Source organism: Ascaphus truei, chromosome 3 (assembly GCF_040206685.1).
Source record: "Ascaphus truei isolate aAscTru1 chromosome 3, aAscTru1.hap1, whole genome shotgun sequence".
NCBI lineage: Eukaryota > Metazoa > Chordata > Amphibia > Anura > Ascaphidae > Ascaphus > Ascaphus truei.
In genome coordinates, this window is record NC_134485.1 from 384,520,821 (window position 1) to 384,546,120 (window position 25,300).

Genomic DNA, 25,300 nt, shown 5'->3' on the forward strand with positions numbered 1-25,300 from the left:
TATGTTCGTTATGAAGTTTTCTGTTGACTAATTTCTGTTTGAGGTTTGGTGGTTGCCGGAATGCAAGAATGGGAGGTTTGAGTGTGGTAGATTCTTTCTGGCTGTATTGTAGCAGGTAGACAGAATTGAATACAGCATTGTATACAGACAGAAATAATCTACCACATGCATATCACTAGTGGCCACATACAACACTACCCTAGAGGTAATGCAAAAAATAATCAAAGAACTGCACCCCATGCTGGCAGAGGATGTGACATTAAAAGAAATCTTTCCCAAACCTCCCATTCTTGCGTTTCCGGCAACCACCAAACCTCAAACAGAAATTAGTCAACAGAAAACTTCACAACGAAGTTAAAGACATTGATAATGGCAGAAAACCGTGCAACAACACACATTGCAAACTCTGCAAACATATATGCCAAGATCCCACAGCAAGTCACACCCATGGAACACTCAATGTTAAAGGATCATACTGCTGCACATCTAGGAATGTAGTGTATATGATTCAACAAATGTGACCAAGGTTGTTACATTGAGGAAACCAGCCAAAATTTTCAAGGCAGAATGAATATGCACAGACACTCTATACTCCACCACAAAGAAGGAAGATACTGCTCACCCAAGAAAGGAAAACATTTGAACCCAGAATGATAAGACTCTTTGACACCAAAAAAAAAGACTTATTGTGGATGTGGGGTTTCTCACACACTATCACAATTGTTTGCAATTATCCTGCCTGCCTCTCTTCTTATCCACACCTTCCCCCCGACTCCCCACAGCTTCCCCTTCCCCCTCCATGCTGTTCCTTGTCACCGTTTTATTACCCTTCCATGTCTTCAAACACTTTCTTACCCTACCTTATCTACAGTACATCTCTGTTGTTGTTTTTTCCCCTGCTCCCCCAAACACTGTTTTAGCCATAGATTCCTTGGTTCTGTTTTTACTATATATTAGAGTTGATATAAATAAGCTAATATTCACTGCATTCGGCAAAAGGGCTATTACGTTTCAATGTTTCGCAATAATAGTTATTGCTAAATGAATTAATATTTATACATTATAAAATAATGGTTTAAAAATGCTCATTAGCACTGAGTTTTAAAGCAATAACCAAAGTGATATTTTGTTCTGTGAGACTTTCTCAAGGCTGGATATCATTATAGGAGATGTTCTAAAAATATTCCACTGATGACAGAATACTTTAGTGTGGTCTACAATGGTTACTGCAGGCAACTGTTTCCTACAGTTCAGGACTGTTATATTGCTGCCAGCATATTAGTGCAACAGGTTGCTTGTAAGAGAGACTGCTGGTTAGATACATGTCGAGTAAATGTCATGCATATATTTTACAGAAATATAATACAAAAAAATGCTAGAAGCTATTGTTGTCCTGCATATGACTATTGGGACTGAAGTTGTACATGATAACAAATAAAATAAAAATAAAAACTCTATAAATCTATAAAAATGTCCTGATCTGCTAAGGAATGTCCTTCCTTTTTCTCTCACTGTATCTTCTCAAGACCAGCAAGTTTTGCAATTTCTGTGGTCTCAGATTATTCACACGATCATTTGCACATACTGTAAATCATTAACATTGTTTACAAAACAATTAAACACTATCCTAGGTGCAAAACCTGTAGTATAAATGGTGATGTTAACAATTGATACAACTGCTCATCAATTATTAACACTGTTATTAAAATGGAATAACATACCATATTGTTATTTATAAACACTTGTAAGTGGATAACATGGTGTACTTCAAAGATCACAGCACCAGAACATGTTTTTAATAAACACAAAATATTCTGTAAACCTTTGTAAAAAAAAAGTCAAAAGCAGCCATTTTTTTAATAACTGTAAAAACAGTTGTTAATCATGCAATCTTAAAATAATTAAAAAAAAAAGTCAAAAGGATTGGAGAAGATCTTGGTATTCATAGTTTTCTTACAGATAACATGATGAAATATGACATAAAAGGATAAGTGGATTTAACCTGAAGACATGACTATGGTTATATAATCAAAGCAGACAGTAGTAATCTGTCCATATTTTTGAAGTGATTGGATTTGAATGTTTGAGTCACTCATCACAGCACATGCTCATGATCAAGCAGTCACAGGGGGAGAGAGAGAGCTGCTGAGAGGGTAAGTAAATAAAAAAAACTGAAATGCTGCAATGATCATAAACTTTAAAAACCAACATACTTTTACAGTAATGTATACTGAAGGAGAATAGCCCTGTTTTTGATGATCTGCAACAACCTTGCATTTTCTTCACCTAGAACGTAAACAAAATAACATGACGCTTAAGGTAAAGAATTACAATGTTTTGTTGCAGAATGGACAGAGATGCCAACGACATCTTATAATGCAACTCAGACCCCAGCATAGATTTAACAACTGCATCCATTAAAATGTGGTTGATTATAGCTTGTCATGCATAGTGATGGTGAAAAAACGAGGAGCCCTGTCCTACAATTTTCTCATTGCTGACTATATATCACCCCTAAAGTTCATGCAAACGTATTGAAGTAACAGGATTTATATGATCAAAAGATCTTTGTGGTCATTTTTTATTTCAGAATATTTTTATGTCTCTGTGTAATCACAGTTCATTCATAGGGCCTCATGCAGAGAGCATCGTTATTTCAAAATTCGCCATTTTTTGTACAATTTCGCGCAGAAAACTGCAGAAAATGGCGAGTTACGAAAAACGCGCCAATTTTTTTTTCTATTTCTAAAACTAGCCTCGTGGCTGGCGAGAACCTCCATCTCGCCATTTTTACTCTCCGAATGCAGAGAGGTACGAACGGCATGTAGCGGCTGTTCGCGCCAGGAAAATGGCGCGATTTTCTCATTTTTGCCGCGCCAGGAAAAGTTGGCAATAAGATGGCGCTCGCCACCTATAGCAAAAGGGACAAAAAATGCGCGATTTTTTCTTTACACATTTCTGAAGCGCGCATCTTTCCCATTTAAACTCGCCACACGCATCCATGTTAAACATAGCAGAATTCGAACTTTTCTGCATATGGAGAATAAAACTCTCCAAAAAAGCTACTTTTTATGAAATTCGCCAATTTGAAAATTCGATGCTCTCTGCATGAGGCCCATAGTTTTACAGAAATGTTAACAGCTATGTGCCAAGCCAAAATGCAGCATTTATGGCATTACATTAACGTTAAGAAATACATTTTCATCATTAGTCTATTAAGATATTGATTTTGACTGCTTTAATGACTTGTGTGTCAGCTTGTGACTAAGAGAGTGATTATAGGAAGTCACGTTGACACACATATTATGGTGGTTAACAACAGGATGTTTCAAATTCTGACAATATTTTCATTTTTATTGGCATCAGAATTCTCAATCACAACTAAAGGCTCAAAGCACGGTTAAAGAGTTAATCCAAGTCATTTTTTCCCTTCATTTTTTTAATACAGAATTGAAGCAGGTGGTCTCCAGAGCTGAACCGCAGTAATTCAAGCTCCGGAGATCTCCTGCTTCCGGTGGTAGTTGCATCTGTAGGGGACGCCGGTAGTTGCTCCAGGGTTCACTATACGCCTGCTTTTCAATGGTCCCGGGCCGTGAGGGCCAGTAGGAAGCTGCGACATCATCAAGTTTGGCTTCCTATTGGCCCATGTAACGAGGAAGCTAAAAACTGCAGTTGATACCGGCACCCCCTCTGGAGGTAAGTATCTCTGGAGCAGGTGTCCCCGAAGCTGAAATTAGTGGGGTTCAGCTCCGGAGACCTCTGCTTCAAACCTGTATTCAAAAATGAAGAAAAAAGTGACTTGATTTGCTCCTTTAAGCCAGTTAACGTGACTTTAACCTATTTTAACATCATGTTAATGGTAATGCTGTATCCTCAAAGAACAATAACGTAGTGTTAAGCCAGGTTTTCTCCTGTAAGAATAGCATTAACTATAACTGATGTTAGTGAAAATGAGATGCAAATGATATTCAAATGTGGAGTTATCATAGCATCGCCAATCCAGTTAGGCATGATTAAACAACAGCGTTATTTCCTGGTGCTACTTCCATCTCCTCTCTCTGTCCACTCCAGCAAAATAATAGTTTTTGGGTCTAAATTGGACTAATGAAAAGACATATTTAACGTCAAATTGTTGGAAGATAACGCAACGTAATGCTACAATAATGTGGTGTTAATCCTATTTGAATGAGATTGGTTTATATATATATATATATCATTTAAATGAGAACAATAGGCACTCCGTCAGGTAAATCAAGATGATGGGTGCAAATCCTGTAGAGAATAATTTAGGCAATACGATACCGTGTATGAGACGAATATCAAGAGGCAGCACTCCAATGGATGGTCAAAAAAAGTTTGTATTATAAAGACATCATAACCAACATTTTGGTCCTACATGCAGGACCTTTCTCAAAGTTCACATCACCTTGAGAAAGGTCCCGCATTCAGGACCGAAATGTTGGTTATGATGTCTTCATAATACAAACTTTTTTTGACCATCCATTGGAGTGCTGCCTCTTGATATTCGTCTCATACACGGTATTGTATTGCCTATATATATATATATATATGTAGCCAGGTTCCCCCCTGTCATGGCTGACCCCCTCCTCCCTTTCGGGCGACGCTGTGTACGAGGGAGTGAGGGGGGGCCGTGTGCGCGAAGGAGCGATCCCTGGTAGCTAGGGACGCGAGCGGCGAGCAGGCCGGTTGCCGGGGACGCGATCGGGCCGTCGGTAAGGCCGCGATCGCGTTGCTACCGGCCCGGCGGCTCGGGAAGCAGGGCGCCGCCATGTTAGGGCTGTTGCGCATGCGCAGTGCCCCAACCCAGCGCGGGAGGACCAGATAGTTCGCGCATGCGCGAGATGAGCATGCCAGGGAGCCTATCAGAAGGCCAGATTCCCCTGCTAGCAAGAGATACATTTCGCGGGGTTTTGCAGCCACGCATTCACTCAGGATCCGGACCAGCTAGGGGTAGGAGGTAGATGCAGGGGTGAGTGACCCTCTGCATTAGGCCAGCAGCCCCCAAGGTCCCAGTTAGGTCCTGAGCCATCTATTAGCTTGTGGAGCTTAGGGACAGGCCCTAGATAGGGACACTGCCCCATTTATTGGTTGAATAGACAGGGACACAGTGTTGAAGCCGTGCGGCCCTGTGAGGTGGGTTCTGGGCTCAGAACACCACCCAAGACCCTGCGACAAGGAGTGACATTGTTGCGCGGGACTTTCAACCCACGCGGTGTGGAGGACCCCGTCGGATCGTGTGGATTTATATCGCGGTACCCGTGGCTGGAGCCCGGGCAGGTAACCTGTATCTCACGTGCACCAACCAGGCCTATCACCAAACATAGTGGCTGCGCAGTCACACACACACCTGTACAGTGGTATTTGACTTCGAGAACACGAGACATTTGGGTGGGGGTTACTGGACACAGGGTGGCGTCACACTGTGGGTGGTTAGCGTCCGCCGTGACGCCTAGAGGTGGTTAGCGTCCGCCGTGACGCCTAGAGGTGGTTAGCGTCCGCCGTGACGCCTAGAGGTGATAGCGTCCGCCGTGACGCATAGTGTGGTTAGCGTCCCAGTGGCGCAATATGCTGTTATGCTGTTTTGATGTTATGCTGTTTTGATGCTATGCTGTTACGTGATTTGTGTGTTTCCATGCAGTAAAGCCCGTCCTGTTTTATATTCTGTAGTGTTGTGTGGTTGTTCCTGTGAGGGCCTCCTCCCACTCCGTTGGGATCCCTCCCAGGTGGAGGCGTTGCACCTAGAGATGTATGATAAAGATGTACCCCAGGTTCCCCAAGCGGAGGCTTAGGCTCCTGAGAGCCACACAGGTTGCACAGCACGTAGTAGCGGCGGTAGTCATAGGGAAGACCCGTTACATTTGGAGGCGCTGCTGAGATTGAGACCTGGGGTGCCCGAACTCAGCAAAAATGTCGTTAGGTTACACGTTACCTTCCCGCCAAGAGGTGTACACGTGGGCGGTAAAAAGGCAAGTCCCGCCCTCACAAACCCTTGCTGTAGGACAAGTTCCCGCCAATGCCTCATCCTATGAACTATGTTTAATCCTAATGCAGTACCCAGGCTTAGAAGATGCCAGAATCTTGGGTCGCCGCTCCGACCCCGACGGGTCATGGTGCACCGTATTAATCACTGGGGGATGTGAATTGTCGCCACAGCAAGGCCCATCCAACTTGCGTTTCCACGGGGCCCTCAGCTCAGGGTGTCCTGTTATATATCCTGAAATGCCGATAAAACCCGAACCCTGTAGCCCCAGAACAGACCTGCTAGAGACTAGTATGCGCATGTCCCTGTCCCCACCAGAAAGTGTATGCGGGGATGAGGCCAGTGTATTATCCTGTGCTAATTGTCGCTCAAGCAGGCGGAGCTCCAGCCCCAGTAGAATGGGAGAAATCCAATTACTAGCCCAGGCCATCCAACAACTGGGTAGGCCCAAGCACGAATCCCCTTCCCCTCAGCCATACCGCAAGTTAAAGCTCTTTTCAGGGGTAAACCCTACTCCCACTGGTGAAGAGGCTTTTGATGTTTGGAAGGAATATGTTTCACAGGTACTGGAAGAGTGGACCTGTCCTGATGAGGTGAAAAGACAACGAATCATGGAGTGCCTGCGCCCGCCTGCGTCCACTACCATCAAGATGTATAAAGATCAGCATACGGGGGTTACCGCACATCAGATGATGGAGTCGCTTACCCGGGCATATGGTAAGGAAGATGATGTGAGTGAACTATGGACTAAGTATTACAATCTCCGCCAGAAAGAGGGGGAAGACCTATCCGAGTTCATACAACGGATCCAATTGCTCTTGTGGGAGCTACGTTCCCGCCAAGTCATCCAGGCCTCAGAAGTAAATGAGTATAGGCGCACTCAATTCCTGCGGGGAGCCATACCCACGCACCATATCGTGATAATGCTCAGACGCACGCTACAGAAGGGAGACCCCCCTACTCTAGAAGACCTACTGGATGAGGTGAAGGGTCATGAGGCCTATACTAGGTTGCATACGCCCAAGAAGGCCAAAGACCCGCGCAAGGATGAGACCAAGGAAGCAACAGTGCCCAAAGCAAAGGGGAGCAAGAGCGGTAAGGATACGGCCACCCCGGAGGTGCCTAGGTCCGCTCCCAGGTCGCTTGACGGTCCGGGTCCCCGCCCAGACTTCCGTTGCTTCAACTGTGGCGAGCAGGGCCATGTTGCAAGGAACTGTTCAAACCCCACTAAGGCCCAGACCTACACCGTGACCGTGCGGAAGGCAAGCTCGTCCCTATCAACCACACCCGAAGATGTTGCCGAGGAGTCGGGGGGGCCTTCCACGGAGGAGACGCCCCCGGCCGATGCTTACTGCCGAGTAGGGCCCACCGCTGTAATAAGAGTCGTCGTGGAGGGGATATACTCTTCAGCACTTCTGGACACTGGATCACAGGTGACCATCATCTACCGTCCATTCTACGACCAGCACCTCAGCCATCTTCCCTTGCAGTCAGCCGAAAAGATGAAGTTATGGGGACTGAGTAAAGATGATTATCCCATAGACGGAATAGTAGCGGTCAAGCTGGATATCTTGCAGTTGAACACTAACAAGTCGCATCCCATGCTGGTGGAAGCTTTGGTCTGTCCAGAGGCTCGAGAACATCCCAGTGCCCCCATCATACTAGGCACGAATGCCGATATTGTGAGGTCGGTGATTCGCTCATTCCTACAAGAAGCCGGTGAGCTACCGTTGTCATCCCTGAATATAGCCCCTGGTCTGCGGGAAGAATGCTATAGGGTGGCGTATGAGGAACAGTATGGTGAAATCTTTAATCAAGAGCGAGGGTTATTGCAGATTCCACCAGGGGGAGTGAGGCACGTGACAGCGCTGATCAAGTACCCCAGTCGGCACGAACACGACCGATACTTCTCGCTAGAGACCCTCCCCGAGTCTGAGAATCAGTGGGGATACCGAATGATACCTGAAGTACGGGATTGGCCATCTACTGTCCCTAGGAAGATTACCGTGTCTATCCAGAACATGTCTCCCCATACCGTGCCGCTGGAAGTAGGACAAAGGTTGGGTAGAATTTATCCTGTGGATCCTGTAGACGATCCAGTGACCGTTCACACTGCCCGTGTGGGAGAAGAGGCCGAGGCACTACAATTCGACTTCGGAGAGTCTCCCCTGGGAGAAGCATGGAAAGAGAAGCTATGTGCTCAGTTGAGAGAGAGACGAGATGTGTTCTCTACTAGTGAGATGGACGTGGGATGCAGCAGAAGCGCTCAGCACACGATTCGTCTGAATGATGACACGCCATTTAGGGAAAGGTCGCGCCGCTTAGCTCCCAGAGATGTGGAGGATGTGCGGGGTGTCCTGAACGAGATGGAAACGGCCGGCATAGTGACCGGATCTCGGAGTCCCTATGCCTCACCGATTGTGGTGGTACGAAAGAAGAATGGGTCTGTTCGATTGTGCGTGGACTACAGAACGTTGAACAGACGTACTGTGCCTGACCAATACACGCTACCCCGAATAGAGGAGATTCTCAGCGCACTGTCCGGAAGCCAGTGGTTTAGCGTGTTGGACCTTCGATCTGGGTATTACCAGGTTCCGATGAGCCCTACTGATCAAGAAAAGACGGCGTTCGTCTGTCCCCTGGGATTTTATCAGTTCACTCGGATGCCCCAAGGTATCTGTGGCGCTCCAGCCACTTTCCAACGGCTTATGGAAAAGACGATTGGAGATATGTGTCCGCGTGAGTGTTTGGTCTATCTAGACGACATAATCGTGTTCGGAGCCACCCTTGAAGAACACGAGACTAGGCTGATGAAAGTATTGGATCGCTTAGGGAAAGAAGGCCTGAAGCTCTCATTGGATAAGTGCCGCTTCTGTCGAACATCGGTCACTTATGTGGGTCATATCGTGTCCGCAGACGGAGTGGCCACCGACCCGGCCAAGGTGGAGGCGGTGGTGAATTGGCCAAGACCCGAGAATGTGCTGGAGCTGAGGTCATTTCTCGGGTTCTGTGGATATTATAGAAGATTCGTGGATGGATACTCCAAGAAGGCAGCTGTGCTGAACGATCTGCTGAAGGTCTATCCAGAGGAACCCAAGCAGAAGAGGACCCCCCCCAGGACCCCCTTCGGGGATCGGTGGACGCCGGCTTGTGAGGAAGCATTTAAGAGGCTGAAGAATAGTTTAACAGAGGCTCCCGTTCTAGCATATGCTGACCCGGAGAAGCCTTACATTCTGCACGTGGATGCCAGCCTTAACGGATTGGGAGCTGTGCTACACCAGAAGTACCCCACTGGGCTTCGTCCCGTGGCATATGCAAGTAGAAGTTTGACTCCCAGTGAAAAGAATTATCCAGTTCACAAATTGGAGTTCCTCGCCCTCAAATGGGCCATATCTGACAAACTACATGATTACCTATATGGGGTCACCTTCGAGGTCCGAACAGACAACAATCCGCTGACCTATGTACAAACCACGGCCAAATTAGATGCGACCGGTCACAGATGGTTGGCCACCCTCGCCAATTACCAGTTTTCTATGAAATATAAGCCTGGACCTCTCAATATAGGAGCCGATGCTCTATCTAGGAGATCGGGACTGGGCGAGACCGTCGACGATGGCCCTTGGGAAGAAATTCCAGGACCAGGAATGAGAGCTATGTGTTCCACTGCTGCTATTGTAAACGACCGAGTGGCATTCTCCGAGCTACGAGTAGTGGATTCTTTAGGGTGTCGACCTCAAGCCCTTCCAGAAGCTTACTGCCACCCTGATGGCATGGGTCTAACACAAGACGTCATCTTCACGGTGAAGGAACTGGTACTAGCACAGACACATGATCCTGCGGCTAAGGCTGTCCGCGAGGCCCTACACAAAAATGACTCTGCACTGGTGAAACGGGCTCCTCGCGAGGATGTGGGTCTTCTCATGAGAGAATGGGATAAGTTTGAGATGGATAACGGCCTACTCTATAGGGTTGTTCAATTCCACAATCATCCTGACCGTCGACAACTATTTCTACCTCGGCGTATGCAAGGTCTCGTTTTAAGATCACTACATGATGATCATGGACATTTGGGGGTGGATAAGACCTTGGGTTTAGTGCGAGACCGGTTCTTCTGGCCTAGGATGCGGGAGTCAATTGAACAACACTGCAGAAAATGTCTACGGTGCATTCATAGGAAGACCCTTCCCACCCGTGCTGCTCCAGTGGGCCATCTCAAAAGTGCTGGGCCTATGGATTTAGTTTGTATGGACTTTTTGTGCATAGAGCCAGATTCAAAGGGTATAGGAAATGTGCTAGTAGTGACAGATCACTACACTCGATACGCTCAAGCCTTCCCCACGAAGGACCAGAAGGCCACCACAGTGGCTAAAGTGCTGTGGGAGAAGTATTTTGTGCATTATGGTCTGCCCAGCAGGATGCACTCTGACCAGGGACGGGATTTTGAGAGCAAGCTGATCAAAGAGTTGCTAACACTGTTGAACATTCAAAAGTCCAGGACTACTCCCTACCACCCGGAGGGAGATGCTCTCCCTGAAAGATTTAATCGGACATTGCTGGACATGCTAGGCACTCTGAAAAATTCCCAAAAAGGAGAATGGAGTAAACATGTTGAGGCCTTGGTGCATGCCTACAATTGCACTAGGCACGAGTCCACCGGATACACCCCCTACTTCATGATGTTCGGGAGAGAGGCCAGACTGCCAATCGACATCCGCCTACGGGTATCTACCGACGGGATACCCAACATGGCTCATTATCGATATGTGCAGAGACTCCAGGACAGTCTGCACCGTGCCTATCAGTTAGCTGAAAGAGCCACCGCTCGATTGAATGCCAATAATAAAAGACGGTACGACCACAAAGTACGCTATAGAGCGCTCCAACCAGGAGACGCAGTTCTCCTACGCAACTTAGGGATTCCAGGCAAGCACAAGTTAGCTGATCGCTGGAGGGAAGGGCCTTTTCAAGTAGAGTCCCAAATGCCGGGCCTCCCTGTTTATCGCATACGTGATGTGAATGGCAAAGTAAAAGTTTGGCACCGAAACCACTTGTTACCTATCTCCCAACTGGGAGAAAGTGAACCTGAAACAGAAACAGTAATGAACGACAGTGAGCCTGAAGAGGCTATTGCGAATCCCGGCCCCATAGATGAGACCATTCAGGATCCTTTGGAGGGAACATCCAACCGAGACTGGTGGGCACCTCCCGAAGGCGCAACAAGTAAGGGGCCAGCTGACAAAGTACCGCCATTGGAATTTTCACCAAGTACTCAATCACTAGATCCTACCACTCCGAGTTTTGTGCCTCAAAGAGACAATGTTCAGTTGCAAAGAGACTTTCCCCAAACTGGTTCACCCTCTGCCAGAGAGTCTAGGCCTCAAGCCTACGATGGTCTGTCTCAAGAGGAAGAAATGGAAACTGAGACTCGCAGGAGTCAGAGAGTGCGACGCCCTCCCACTAGAGTGGCTTATGATTCATTAGGGGCACCTCACTATGAGTCTCAGCAGCAAGCTAAAGCCAAGCTAGCCTCAGTTATCAATATGTTTGTTGAACTGTACAATCTCGTTTAGAGTAATCGTTAAGTTGTACTTTAACACTGCATTTTTATTATATAAGTTTGTACACTGTTGGAAGGTTATGTGGTTCAAGCGAGGACGTTGGAGTTCTCACCAGGGGGAGGATGTAGCCAGGTTCCCCCCTGTCATGGCTGACCCCCTCCTCCCTTTCGGGCGACGCTGTGTACGAGGGAGTGAGGGGGGGCCGTGTGCGCGAAGGAGCGATCCCTGGTAGCTAGGGACGCGAGCGGCGAGCAGGCCGGTTGCCGGGGACGCGATCGGGCCGTCGGTAAGGCCGCGATCGCGTTGCTACCGGCCCGGCGGCTCGGGAAGCAGGGCGCCGCCATGTTAGGGCTGTTGCGCATGCGCAGTGCCCCAACCCAGCGCGGGAGGACCAGATAGTTCGCGCATGCGCGAGATGAGCATGCCAGGGAGCCTATCAGAAGGCCAGATTCCCCTGCTAGCAAGAGATACATTTCGCGGGGTTTTGCAGCCACGCATTCACTCAGGATCCGGACCAGCTAGGGGTAGGAGGTAGATGCAGGGGTGAGTGACCCTCTGCATTAGGCCAGCAGCCCCCAAGGTCCCAGTTAGGTCCTGAGCCATCTATTAGCTTGTGGAGCTTAGGGACAGGCCCTAGATAGGGACACTGCCCCATTTATTGGTTGAATAGACAGGGACACAGTGTTGAAGCCGTGCGGCCCTGTGAGGTGGGTTCTGGGCTCAGAACACCACCCAAGACCCTGCGACAAGGAGTGACATTGTTGCGCGGGACTTTCAACCCACGCGGTGTGGAGGACCCCGTCGGATCGTGTGGATTTATATCGCGGTACCCGTGGCTGGAGCCCGGGCAGGTAACCTGTATCTCACGTGCACCAACCAGGCCTATCACCAAACATAGTGGCTGCGCAGTCACACACACACCTGTACAGTGGTATTTGACTTCGAGAACACGAGACATTTGGGTGGGGGTTACTGGACACAGGGTGGCGTCACACTGTGGGTGGTTAGCGTCCGCCGTGACGCCTAGAGGTGGTTAGCGTCCGCCGTGACGCCTAGAGGTGGTTAGCGTCCGCCGTGACGCCTAGAGGTGATAGCGTCCGCCGTGACGCATAGTGTGGTTAGCGTCCCAGTGGCGCAATATGCTGTTATGCTGTTTTGATGTTATGCTGTTTTGATGCTATGCTGTTACGTGATTTGTGTGTTTCCATGCAGTAAAGCCCGTCCTGTTTTATATTCTGTAGTGTTGTGTGGTTGTTCCTGTGAGGGCCTCCTCCCACTCCGTTGGGATCCCTCCCAGGTGGAGGCGTTGTATGAGATGTATGTGTAGAGATGTATGATAAAGATGTACCCCAGGTTCCCCAAGCGGAGGCTTAGGCTCCTGAGAGCCACACAGGTTGCACAGCACGTAGTAGCGGCGGTAGTCATAGGGAAGACCCGTTACATATATATATATATATATATATATATATATATATAATCACCACACCTATTAAGGTTATGGTGGGTAAAAAAAGTGACAAAAACCCTCCACAGTAAAGCATATAGCAACTGTAAATATTACTGTATATTCATTTGCATGTCTTAGACAGGTCTGCAACCCTGTCTTTCACCATTATCACCCAACACACAGCACTTAAACTGCACAAAGGGATTCTGGGAAATGAAGTGTGGTGATTTTATTTATTTATATAAAATATTTTATCAGGAAGTAATACATTGAGAGTTACCTCTCGTTTTCAAGTATGTCCTGGGCACAGAGTTAAGACAAATAATACATGTTTACAAATACAGTTACATAAATGAGCAGGGTATACATTATATAAAAGATATTGCATGCACAGTTAAAGATAATATATATTATGGGCTTATGAAACAGTTACAAACCAGATTAAAATGTGTGATTACCTACTCTTAATCTCAAACCAGCAAATGCCAGCAACCAACCTCACACTGATGATACCCATCAAGGTTGAAACATGTCTGTGAGTGGGTTTATTGGCTTTGCATCTCCTAAGCCCTTGCTTAAAAGCTGTATCTAAAGCAGCATGCATTGGCTAAGGGTTGTTCATGTAATGTGAGCTTGAGATAAAAGGTGGCACTGTGTGCTCATTTGCATGTCATTTCCCAGAATCCCTTGCTGCAGTGGAAGTGCTGTGTGCTAGGCGATAATGGTGAAAGACAGGGTTGCAGACCTGTCTAAGACAAGCAAATGAATATACAGTAATATTTACAGTTGCTATATATATATATATATATATATATATATATATATATATATATACAGTGTTCGACAAACCTATACATTTGGTCGCCCCGGGCGAGTGGATTTAACCCCCGGGCGAGTAAATATTGGCCCAAGCAGCACACGTTTGGTACTAGGTGGCGAGTAGATTTTTTTGTGTGGCGAGTAGATTTTTTGGTGATTTGTCAACCACTGTGTATATATATATATATATATATATATATATATATATATATATATACACACAGTCATGTGAAAAAGAAAGTACACACGCTTTGAATTCCATGGTTTTACATATCAGGACATAATAACAATCATCTGTTCCTTAGCAGGTCTAAAAATTAGGTAAATACAACCTCAGATGAACAACAACACATGACATATTACACTGTGTCATGATTTATTTAACAAAAATAAAGCCAAAATGGAGAAACTATGTGTGAAAAACTAAGTACACCCTTACTGGTTCCATAGGAATTAAGATGCTAAGACAGGTGCTGCTAATCAAATGCCCTTGATAAATTGATCATCAGCAAGTGTGACACCTCTATAAAAGCCGAAGTTTTAGCAGTTTGCTGGTCTGGAGCATTCAGGTGTATGTTAACACAATGCCAAGGAGGAAAGATATCAGCAATGATCTTAGAGAAGCAATTGTTGCTGCCCATCAATCTGGGAAGGGTTATAAGGCAATTTCCAAACAATTTAAAGTCCATCATTCTACAGTGAGAAAGATTATTCAAAAGTGGAAAACATTAAAGACAGTTGCCAATCTTCCCAGGAGTGGACATCCCAGAAAATTCACCCCAAGGTCAGACCGTGCAATGATCAGGGAAATTGCAAAATACCCAGGAGTTACATCTCAGACTCTACAGGCCTCAGTTAGCATGTTAAATGTTAAAGTTCCTGACAGTACAATTAGAAAAAGACTGAACAAGTATGGTTTGTTTGGAAGGGTAGTACATTTCTGCTATTGCCAGGAGAAAGCCTCTTCTCTCTAAAAAGAACATGGCAGCACGGCTTAGGTTTGCAAAGTTGCATCTGAACAAGCCACAAGACTTCTGGAACAATGTCCTTTGGAAAGACGAGACAAAAGTGAGATGTTTGGCCATAATGCACAGCGCTACGTTTGGCGAAAACCAAACACAGCATATCAGCACAAACACCTCATACCAACTGTCAAGCACGGTGGTGGAGGGGTGATAATTTGGGCTTGTTTTTGCAGCCACAGGACCTGGGAACCTTGCAGTTATTGATTCGACCATGAACTCCTCTGTATACCAAAGTATTCTAGAGTCAAATGTGAGGCCATCTGTCCGACAGCCAAAGCTTGGCCAAAATTGGGTCATGCAACAGGACAATGATCCCAAGCACACCAGCAAATCTACAACAGAATGGCTGAAAAAGAAAAGAATCAAGGTGTTGCAATGGCCCAGTCAAAGTCCAGACCTCAACCCGATTGAAATGCTGTGGCTGGACCTTAAGAGAGCTGTGCATAAACAAATTCCCACAAACCTCAATGAACTGAAGCAACATTGTAAAGAAGAGTGGGCCAAAATTCCTCCACAATGATGTTAGAGACTGATAAAGTCATACAGAAAACGATTACTTCAAGTTATTGCAGTAGGTGGTTCTACAAGCTATTGAATCATAAGGTGTACTTAGTTTTTCACACATGGCTTCTCCATTTTGGATTTATTTTTGTTAAAATAAATCATGACACAGTGTTGTCGTGTTGTTGTTCATCTGAGGTTGTATTTACCTAATTTTAAGACCTGCTAAGGAACAGATGATTGTTATTATGCCCTGATATGTAAAACCATGGAATTCAAAGAGGGTGTACTTTCTTTTTCACATGACTATATACATACAGCTAAACCCCGTTATAGCGCGGTCCTCGGGGGCCACCCGATCCGACCGCGCTAGAACCGGGGTCGCGCTAATTTTAAAAAAAAATGGCCGCTGCGCCCCTGATCGGGAGGGAGGGAGTGAGGAGGGAAGGAAGGAAGAGGTGGCCGGAAGCCCTACACGTCCCCTAGCAATGGCGAGTCCAGCCGCAACCTGCTCCTTACCTCCCACCACCGGCATCCATTTCCTCCCCCCCAGACCCCCACACCTACCGGCCCTCCGCGGCATAGCCCACGCGGCCCTCTGAGTCCCAGCGTGCTCCACACATACAAATACTCCTTGTTTTCCATCCCTATACACCAATAGGGACCACATAGTATCTACACACACTTTTAGTTATGCTACTATCTCTCACATTTCCACACCTACCCACACCATTAATATTAACTCCCACTCCACACACACCTTTTGTAAAGCACTGTATACACAGTGGGCTCTCCATTAATTTATATTCACACAGATAAACACACACACACTCTTACATCACTAACTTTCAGGAACCATTTAACACCTCTAGCCATAAATCACATCCACACCGGGGGAAGGACAAGCACAGATAACATTCCAAGAGACACTGTTTTTAAGTATACCCTTTGCTTGCTTCATTCATTGTAACATCGCCGGAAGAAGAGATCAGTGTATCTCGAAAGCTCGCACAAATAAAAGCATTTCGTTAGCCACAGAACGGTATCGTCTATTTAATTTTTGGATTATATATATATATATATATATATTATTTTTTTACATAATTAGCTCAGGGAACTTAAAATCTCTTTCCTGTTTTAGGTAATGTCATGATATGAGACCTGATTTACCAGAGATTTGAGCATCTCACCCTAAATTTGTGCAAACTCCTCTGAATAATGATCTGAACTAAATGTAGGTCACTTAATCTGACCCAAACCAAATGTATTTCATTTTTTATTTTGTTCTAAATACGCTTTTCAATGCTTGACAATCTAACATAACATTTACTCTTTAATATATTCCATTAATTTGAGTTATTTGTGAGTATGCAATGGGGTCTACGTATAAACATAGAGAAAAGTGTGTTTAGACGCACTGCTCCGTTCTTTGGAGCAGAGCTCTGCCATATGGTAGAACAGTTTCTTACACCTGATGGAGAATGTTAGACTTACGCCACATCAGATGTGGAGGATATTTTGGGCCAAATACACGGAAAAGAGTGGCATACAGAGATGCAGAGTGGTGATACATCTCCTTATAATATGGGCACCGTGTAACTCTTCCTACTGACACACCCCATGGAGCAGACGGGGGAAAATTAGAGCAAAATTTTTTCATACATAGGTACATTGGTACCGGGTGGAAGTGCCCTGGTTTGCCTCAAGATTGCCTTGATACAAAGAAATCTAGTATTTGAGAACTATTTAACTATATTTGTCGCCGCCATCTCTGTTTGCTTTCTCATAATTTTCCATTGTCTTTAATCTTCCATCTGTATTATTGCAAATTCTTGTTTTAACATGTCTTCCTTTGAAAATGCTGTACTCCAGGACAATATTTATACTTTAGCCAAACTTCTATTATGTCCTTCATACTCCCAGGATGCACATGGCTAGCATTCATTAAGCTTTGCTATTACGTTATTAAATATAAACATTACAGTGGTTATTCTGGTTTGGACTTCCTGTAAAATACTCATGTTCTTCTGGAGACATTGCCACCATAACTGGACACAATGCTCTTTGTGAAGTGGCACCCCCATGTATTTCTGTTTGTTGCCATTACCTATTCCTGTAAAGTACAAAGTCCCACATGCCTTTTACACTGATTTGTTACATATTGTATTATCATTTCTAAGAATTCCAAAACTCTTTCCTTTTTATGGTTCATAATCTATTTCTAGTCCAAATGCATGCTTTTAGATCTAAGTAGTGAACAGTAGATCAATCATTTTATATAATTAGATAGTTCATCAGTTATATAGTATGGGCATGATTTAGATGCTCAGTAGTCACAAAATAGCGATGTCATAAAGAAGATATTGCTGCACCATTGCTCTTTCAGTAATAAGACTTTAATTTAGAGGTTGGCGCAGCATACTCACAAACAACTGTTCTTAAATATTATAATGAGGTCTTATATTAGCACCACTGGCTATGTACCGGTATGCGTAATTTTTTACGTGTGTGTAAATTTACATTTGATGTATTAATTCATTTAAATTTAACACGTCAGGAAACTATCAAATTTAACTTTTTGAGATCTCCCTTCAGTCTGCAACAAATCTTCAAACTCTTAATAGCAGAAGTAATCGCTGAAATATCATAACGGACGGAACAAGCAGCCAGTATGCCGAGAGGAAAAGAAAACACATATTTAACGGAGAGGAAATCATTGAGTACATCAGGCATGCCAAATCCAATAACTCAAACTCTATAAATTCTCTCTTCTTCCATGAGGTCTAGGTTTTTTTTTCTTCTCCTGAAGAGCAAGCATGGCCAGGAAGTGACGGCGTATGAAAAAAGCAGCAATTACAGACTTGGCTTCTAAAAAAAAAGTCATGGAAATGTTGGGTTCCTATACTGTAGCTAAATTTGCACCTTAAACCAATTTGACGCCAATATTAGACAGGTGTGATTTAGGCTTAGATTCCTCTGCTCATGCCTTCCTTCATTCCTTAGATTAACCAACCCCATGCAAACAGTGTTTTGCACCTATGATTGGCCAAATCTAAATCGGAGTCTTATTTTTACGATGTTCAAACTGCTACTTAGTGCCTGTGCAATTACTTTGTGCAACAACTCCACTGTTGATAACCAATTCTATATTAGCCCCTAGATCAATTGCAAAGAGGTGAACATGCGCTTACATTCCATTTGCTCCTGGCTCTAGAACTGAACACCCATAGTTCTTCACTGGTAATACTGTAGCATTCAGGCATTAGGGGAATGTCTCTGCTCAGTTTTGACAGTTTTAACTGGTAACCTTCCCCTTTTATTTAAACTATTGTTGTTTATTTATTGTCTCACCTTGACCTTCTCCCACAGTTTCAATGTTAGCCATTCTTAATTCCAAGAGCCTTTATTTTATTATTATTATTTACCAGGTGATGATTTTTAACTCTCCTTATTGAAAAAAACTATTTTTATATGGTGAAAAGGAAAGCTATCTCTGTCTTTTTGCCCCATTCTCATGTTGTGTGTGTGTGTGGGGGTGGGGTGGGGTGGGGGGTATGGGAGTTTAAGCTTTTTCACGGTGCTTCATTGGACATTAAATAGACATACTTTAGGAAAGCACATTAAGCGTTCTCAGTAAATATGTGTTACTTTGGCAGAGTAATCTTAAGAGAGGGTAAGTTATCATATATCCGCCACTTACATACATATATCAAATATGTACAGTATGCATTTACAAATATTAAAAAAAAACACAATATGAAATACAGTATGTTCATATTGTATCTGAATTCTTATGCATCCTTATTGAACTGCTAGCTACATATCTCCTCCCCTTGTGTGAAACAAAAAACTGGAACTATTGTAACTTCAACTCCGGACATGCATTCAACTTTTACGTCTGCTCCTTTTGAAGATTTTATTTTCATTTAGTTTAGAGGTTTTGCAGCATTTAGTCCATATATATTAAAAAAGTAATAGTCCGTAGGTCGCCTCCCGGCACGTGAAAGCACCTTAAGTTAAAAAAATTTCAGCAAACTTTTTGGAGTTATCTACAGTGGGCATCAGTGCCATGGCTGCTTATGTCTGTTATGCAATATTTATTTGAAAGCAGTAGGTGTACTGAAGGGTTATTAATTAAACTGAGGTAATACTGATTGCAGCAATATCGCACAAAAACTCTTATTGACTTAAATGGGAGTTTCATTGTTAAATCAGTTTCTGTAAAAACAGACGACAGAGAAGCCCAATGCTACATCCAAAGTGACAAAAATACACAGTAAAATACTTATATATTCTCTTGAAAAAGGGTCATTTAGTTTAACCCTTTGGCCAAAGCATTGTAAGCTTGCGGGCCACGACAAGGCCCTAACACTACCAGATAAAATACTAACATACCTCTATTAGAATTAAAATTCTCATTTACCTCTATTAGGAGGGAGAAAGACCACATGGATCTATATCCAGCAGAATGAAAGGACCTACTAACTTGAGAAGTGGGGAGGGGTGGGCTTAAAACCTAGGAAAGAGGAGCCACTAACCTCCAACAGCTGAGAATAGGTTAACAAAACCCAAAACCCCAGCAAGCTCTTTTTGGGAACCCCTGAGCCCCCACAAAATATATATTTTCCCACTTCCCAAGCTAGTAGGTCCTTTCATTCTGCTGGATATAGATCCAATGTGGTCTTTCTCCCTCCTAATAGAGGTAAATGAGAATTTTAATCCTAATAGAGGTATATAAGTATTTTATCTGGTAGTGTAAGGACTTGCGAACAGGGTCTGTCTGGAAAAAAAGGGGTGACGGGTACTCTGGGAATTTTCCAAAGTGTTCCCAAGCATAACAAGTCGCCAGAAACACTGAGGACTCAACAAAAATTGCTAAATCACTTGGCAACAAATTGAAGATATAGATAGATATCATCTTTTTTACTGTATTTAGACAACGAAAGTCCATATATTCAGTAAAACCTCAGCAAGTAGAAAATAAGTACTGGGAGATAAAAAGAGACAAACATACTAGCTCTTGAGAAGACCCTGACGGAGAAACCCGTTGGCCTAGTATTTTTTAATGTTTAGGTATGTTGTTATGAAATCAATTAACTCATTCAAACCATTGTCATACATGTAATGTGACAACAACTTGGATGACCTTTACTCTAACTGGTGACTAATAACTGGTGCTTAACTGTTTGATGAGAGCAAATGCACTACCTTGCCCAACAAATTCAACTTTAATGAATAAAGTTATGTACCAAAAGGTTGCAGCTTTTCAAAGCCCTGCAGAATACTGATCATTACAACTAAGAACCCACCATTTGTAACACTTCCTTGATAGACATAGGGAATGACATAAACCTGAATTTTTGTGCAATATGGGAGAAATATGGTCTGAGTATGAAAATCTTGCAGCTCTTACTTGATTATCCTTGTCTTTCTTTTTCATTTACTTGCTTTTATTATAGTATACTAATGAATACTATTTTAGTTTGCTACTACGATTTTTTAAAATTTTTATTTGATTTAATGGAAAATAAATCAAATTGTACTATTACAATTTGCTTTATGGAAGACTAGAAAAACAAAATAAAAATGCCAAACACTCAGTTACAGTAGAGTGGACAACTTGAAAACTAAAAACAACACGGATCATGCATTTTGAATTATGAGCTGAGATTAAATAGATATTAAAGCTAATTCAGAACAGGATTGCACTGAACATTTGACCACCCTATAAACTTTTCTAAGGTTGCGCTGTTAATATTCCTGCATTGCCACATTGAGTAGATAGCTGCAGGGTTTCTACAGTACTGTGTATGTCTGCATTAGACTTTATTTTCATATTATATGAATTTACTATTATGAAAACTGACTACAGATTCTTTAGTTTGAAAGTGGCCAATATTTTTGCCAATTAGAACATTCATGTTAAAAAGTAAACTGCAAACAGACACAGATGTTAATGTTGGTGCCAATTTTACAAAGGTTATGATTTAGGGGAAATGAAGATATATCATTTGCCTCATTCGTGCCGGCAAAACTCCAAAGCGAATGTGAGCGCTTTCAATAACATTCCTCACTTTTCTAAACTTGTACAGATTTTGTGCAAAATCAATGCGAGATTTTCAGTACAAGTAGAGAAGTATTTATTTATTGCAGTTTCATACTTGTACAGACTTTGTTGAAGTCCGTAATTTATCAATCTAATGGCATAATAGTAGTCATACAGAAAACCTTCCTCTGTACAAACAGGAAACTGAAATAAATCAGGTTTGTATTATTTATTTTGTTTTTAGGGGGGCCAGTAGTATTAAAAGTGAGTCTAACCAATTATCTATTATTTATTTCAACCCCCCTAAGCACAGTCATTAGTATCCCGAGTGGAGGGAATACTTAAAGGAGGATAGCCAACTCAGATACCCTGTCTCAGGCTTCCTCCCCTGCAGTCTTTCCTGCTTGAATGAAACATCATTAGAATCCTTGCAACATTTTCTATTTTTCAATAGAAAATTTGTTCATTTCTTATGCAGATGGTATGATCACCGCTAATTTATCACTCATTTCTATGCTTTTTAAATGTAATATTATGTATAAAACAAGAAACAGCCGGGACTTCGGCCCATATTTACAAAGTGGTACTCTCCCACATTTTGACACCGCAAGGTGTCCTCTGGAATAGCAGCACTTGCATGGACTGGAAGGCGTTCTATGGAATAGTTTGCTTAGCAAATATGGGCCTTCATCCCAAATCATTATGAAAATGACCAAATATAAACTTAAACTCACAAATAAATATAGGTATGGAAATTGCCTGTTTTTCGAAGCACTTCCAAAACTAATGAAACCACTAGCAGAATGAGAATGTTTCAATGAGCCAAATTTATGAAAAGCACAACTTATGATATTCCAAGAAGTCCTTTCCCATAGGCACTATAAAAATGTAAAAAATTAATGCTGGCTGTAAATATTTTCTATTTACAACTAATATGTGTAAACAATCCTCAAATAATAACATGCATGAAAAATATTCAACAAATGAAGGGTAAAAATATTAATATACATTTTTATCTGCATCGAATATCAAATGCAGTGCAATCTGAGTTTGCACTGTGCCTACAAAAATGACAGACAGACTACAAATTGCTGGAAAAAGATCAGAATTAAAAAAACGAGAAAATAGAAATGAAAATTGGATCGATTACTAAAAAACTAAAGTTTGTATTTAAAGTAGATTTTTTTTTAAATCGTAGAATCATAATTGATTTACAGAGTGATCATTTTTTTTAGTCTATAGAAACATATTGCAATGCAGATGTCTATTTACAACATACACTGTACATCTGCAGCCAATAAAATACGGAACCACTGAGCACTGAGTTATTCCAAAATAGAAAGCTTTTTTTATAAGCAAGCATAACCACTAGACAGACAGGTCACAACACTGCATGACACATTGCATCACCCACTCACTGTAGTAGACCCTAGGTCCTACCCCTAAATTTTAACACTCTCGGTTCCATATACGTTGTAACCTTCTCTATAAGTTGCTAAATTCTGGGTATTCTGCGAGGAAGTTGGATTAAAATTCTGTGCACTCTTTGCCACCTTCATTCGTTTCGCCTCTGCCCTTGACTTGTAACAGAACTCTATCAAAGCCACCAGCATTGCCAAGCCCAGGCCTCCAACAAGAATGTAGAAAACTCCTGCAACGTTGCTCAGGCTTAATGCACTCGTCTTGTCCTACGGAAACAAAATGATCGCAGTCATCTTCGGAAAGGTCACAATTGAACAATCCAGTTATGGCGTACATTGGCAAAAGGAAAAGCAAAAGTCTTAAACTTGCTAATAGAACCTAAGCTTGTTAATTTTACTTTATAATATGTAAATATTTAAAGTATAACTGTGCACGAATGTCAACCTTGCAATATTTTCTAACATGATAAACAATATACAGTATTTTGTGTTACCAATACTATAGGATGGAACCAGTCACTCGCCAACAGTACAAAAAATATTGTTACCACTGTTAACTGTACAATGCAAATGTATTTTATGTGTCTTTCATTAGTGTTAATATTTTATACATATTTTAGATTATATTTTTAGAAAAGTGTTTTTAGCAATTATACTGCATTTATCCTCATTATCGGTAACCATACTTTTCTATTTATAAAAACATCTTGTTATGCATGTACTCTACATTTGGACTCATATTTACTAAGCGATGCTACGCCTTCTGGGGCCAGAAGATACATCAAGGCCCATTCACGTGAATGGGCCACATTTGTCTTCTGGCACCAGAAGGTGTCTTATGAAATAGTACCCCTTAGTAAAAATGGCCTCATGTCATTTAAACGTTTACATGCACACACTTTTCTTTAACCAGAAGTGTTTTAGATTCAAAATCAAGAAAATGTGCTGATTATCTTTCAAGTTACATTTTTATAATGTCATGTATGTCATATGTATACATTTGTTGAGATCCTATTTCAAATGTGATATTTATTCAGTAAGACATTTTTATTAATAGGATGTTCAGTTTGTTTTTCATGGCACAAGAAAAATATGCATAAATTAAATATGTAGTTCTGTGTCCAAAATGACTATTCACGTTAAAGATTAGCTGGAACGGTAAAGGCTGTTGACTTAACCATCACTAATCGACAAACTGAAGTTTTACTTTCTATAATTGTATTAGAATTTTCAATATTCTTTCAACACTATTTTGCTTTCCTTTCTCCACCCCTTGACTCTCCATTAACATTTATAATTTATGCCATTGATTATTTCACTGATAAAATATTATAAGGCCAATAATGAAGTTAACAAACAAAGTGTAAATTTAGCCCATAATAGTTTCTGCAAGTGTATTCCTGCTACATACTAGAACAGAGGTGGCCAACTCCATCCCTCAATTGCCGCGAACAGGTCCGCCGTTGACTGAGTCACTGATTGAGCCACCTGTGACGAAGTAGGGATATCGTTAAAATCTGACCTGTTGGTGGCCTTTGAGGACTGGACTTGACCACTCCTGTACTATAAATATGATAACCTTACTGCTGGTTCCATAATACTAGTACTGACAATCTGGCTCCATGTCATTGAAAGACTGGTCCAAGACTTGTGTTCTAACACAAGTGAATTCTGGTTAGAAATATTCTATGGATAATAGAGACTTTGAAAACCAGGAAAATGCTCCAGTATCATGATATTTGTTTTTAGTTTAGAACCAAGAATGTGTTGGTTAAACCTTCACAAGATGTCATTGTGTATAGAGTAAAAATAAAAACTAGGTCTCTAAATCAAAGGGATTAGGAGCTCATGTGGCAGTACAGTGAAGTAAGATATGTAATCTTTTATTTCTCCTACCAGAAGAATTCACATTTGTGTTTGTAAATTGGTATTATCTTAATTACATTTATAAGTGGACTTACAAAACGTACATCTACGTTATACAATTTAGATTCCTAAATTGCAACTATTTATTTGAAACATCTTAGCCTGTAATCACGAACTGTCCTTAAGAAACCTCTTGGTGCTGGAAGACAACCTTTAGCCCATTCAAGCCTGGATGTTGCCACCTGGTTCCAGAAGGTGTCTTTTGGCATAGCACTGCTTAGTAAATACGGACCGTACTTATCCTGTGAGATTTACATTTTATTTGATTAAATGTTTCTGTATACATGTGTAGTAGAATAAATCATCTAAACAGAAGGGACCTTTCACTGTTCATGTCATATTGTAAGAAGTAAGGAATTTTTTGAAAGAATATTACTTAAAACATCGAATATATTTGGGGATTGTACTGGATATCATATTTCAGTTGTAAGATTGCTTTGATTATAAAATATGTACTACAAAATGTTTACTCTATCTAAGCTATATTCTCTATACTTCAACTACCTTACAATATTTAAAATATTGTTTATCTCAATTTGTGAATTACATATTT

At 42.4% G+C, this 25,300-nt stretch overlaps 1 protein-coding gene across 7 annotated transcripts in view; it reads right to left on the reverse strand.

Annotated features, from left to right (window-relative positions):
- The window catches only part of GRIA4 (glutamate ionotropic receptor AMPA type subunit 4), a 443,069-nt gene that overhangs the window by 3,249 nt on the left and 414,520 nt on the right, over window positions 1–25,300 (reverse strand). For 2 of the 7 annotated variants that reach the window (XM_075592389.1, XM_075592388.1), the window contains exon 15: window positions 22,954–23,088. In XM_075592389.1, coding sequence (XP_075448504.1) covers window positions 22,954–23,088 — 135 coding nt within the window. Of the gene's footprint in view, window positions 1–2,213; window positions 2,287–22,818; window positions 23,089–25,300 lie in introns of those variants that run through there. The other 5 variants (XM_075592392.1, XM_075592390.1, XM_075592393.1 and 2 more) reach the window with 4 other exon arrangements.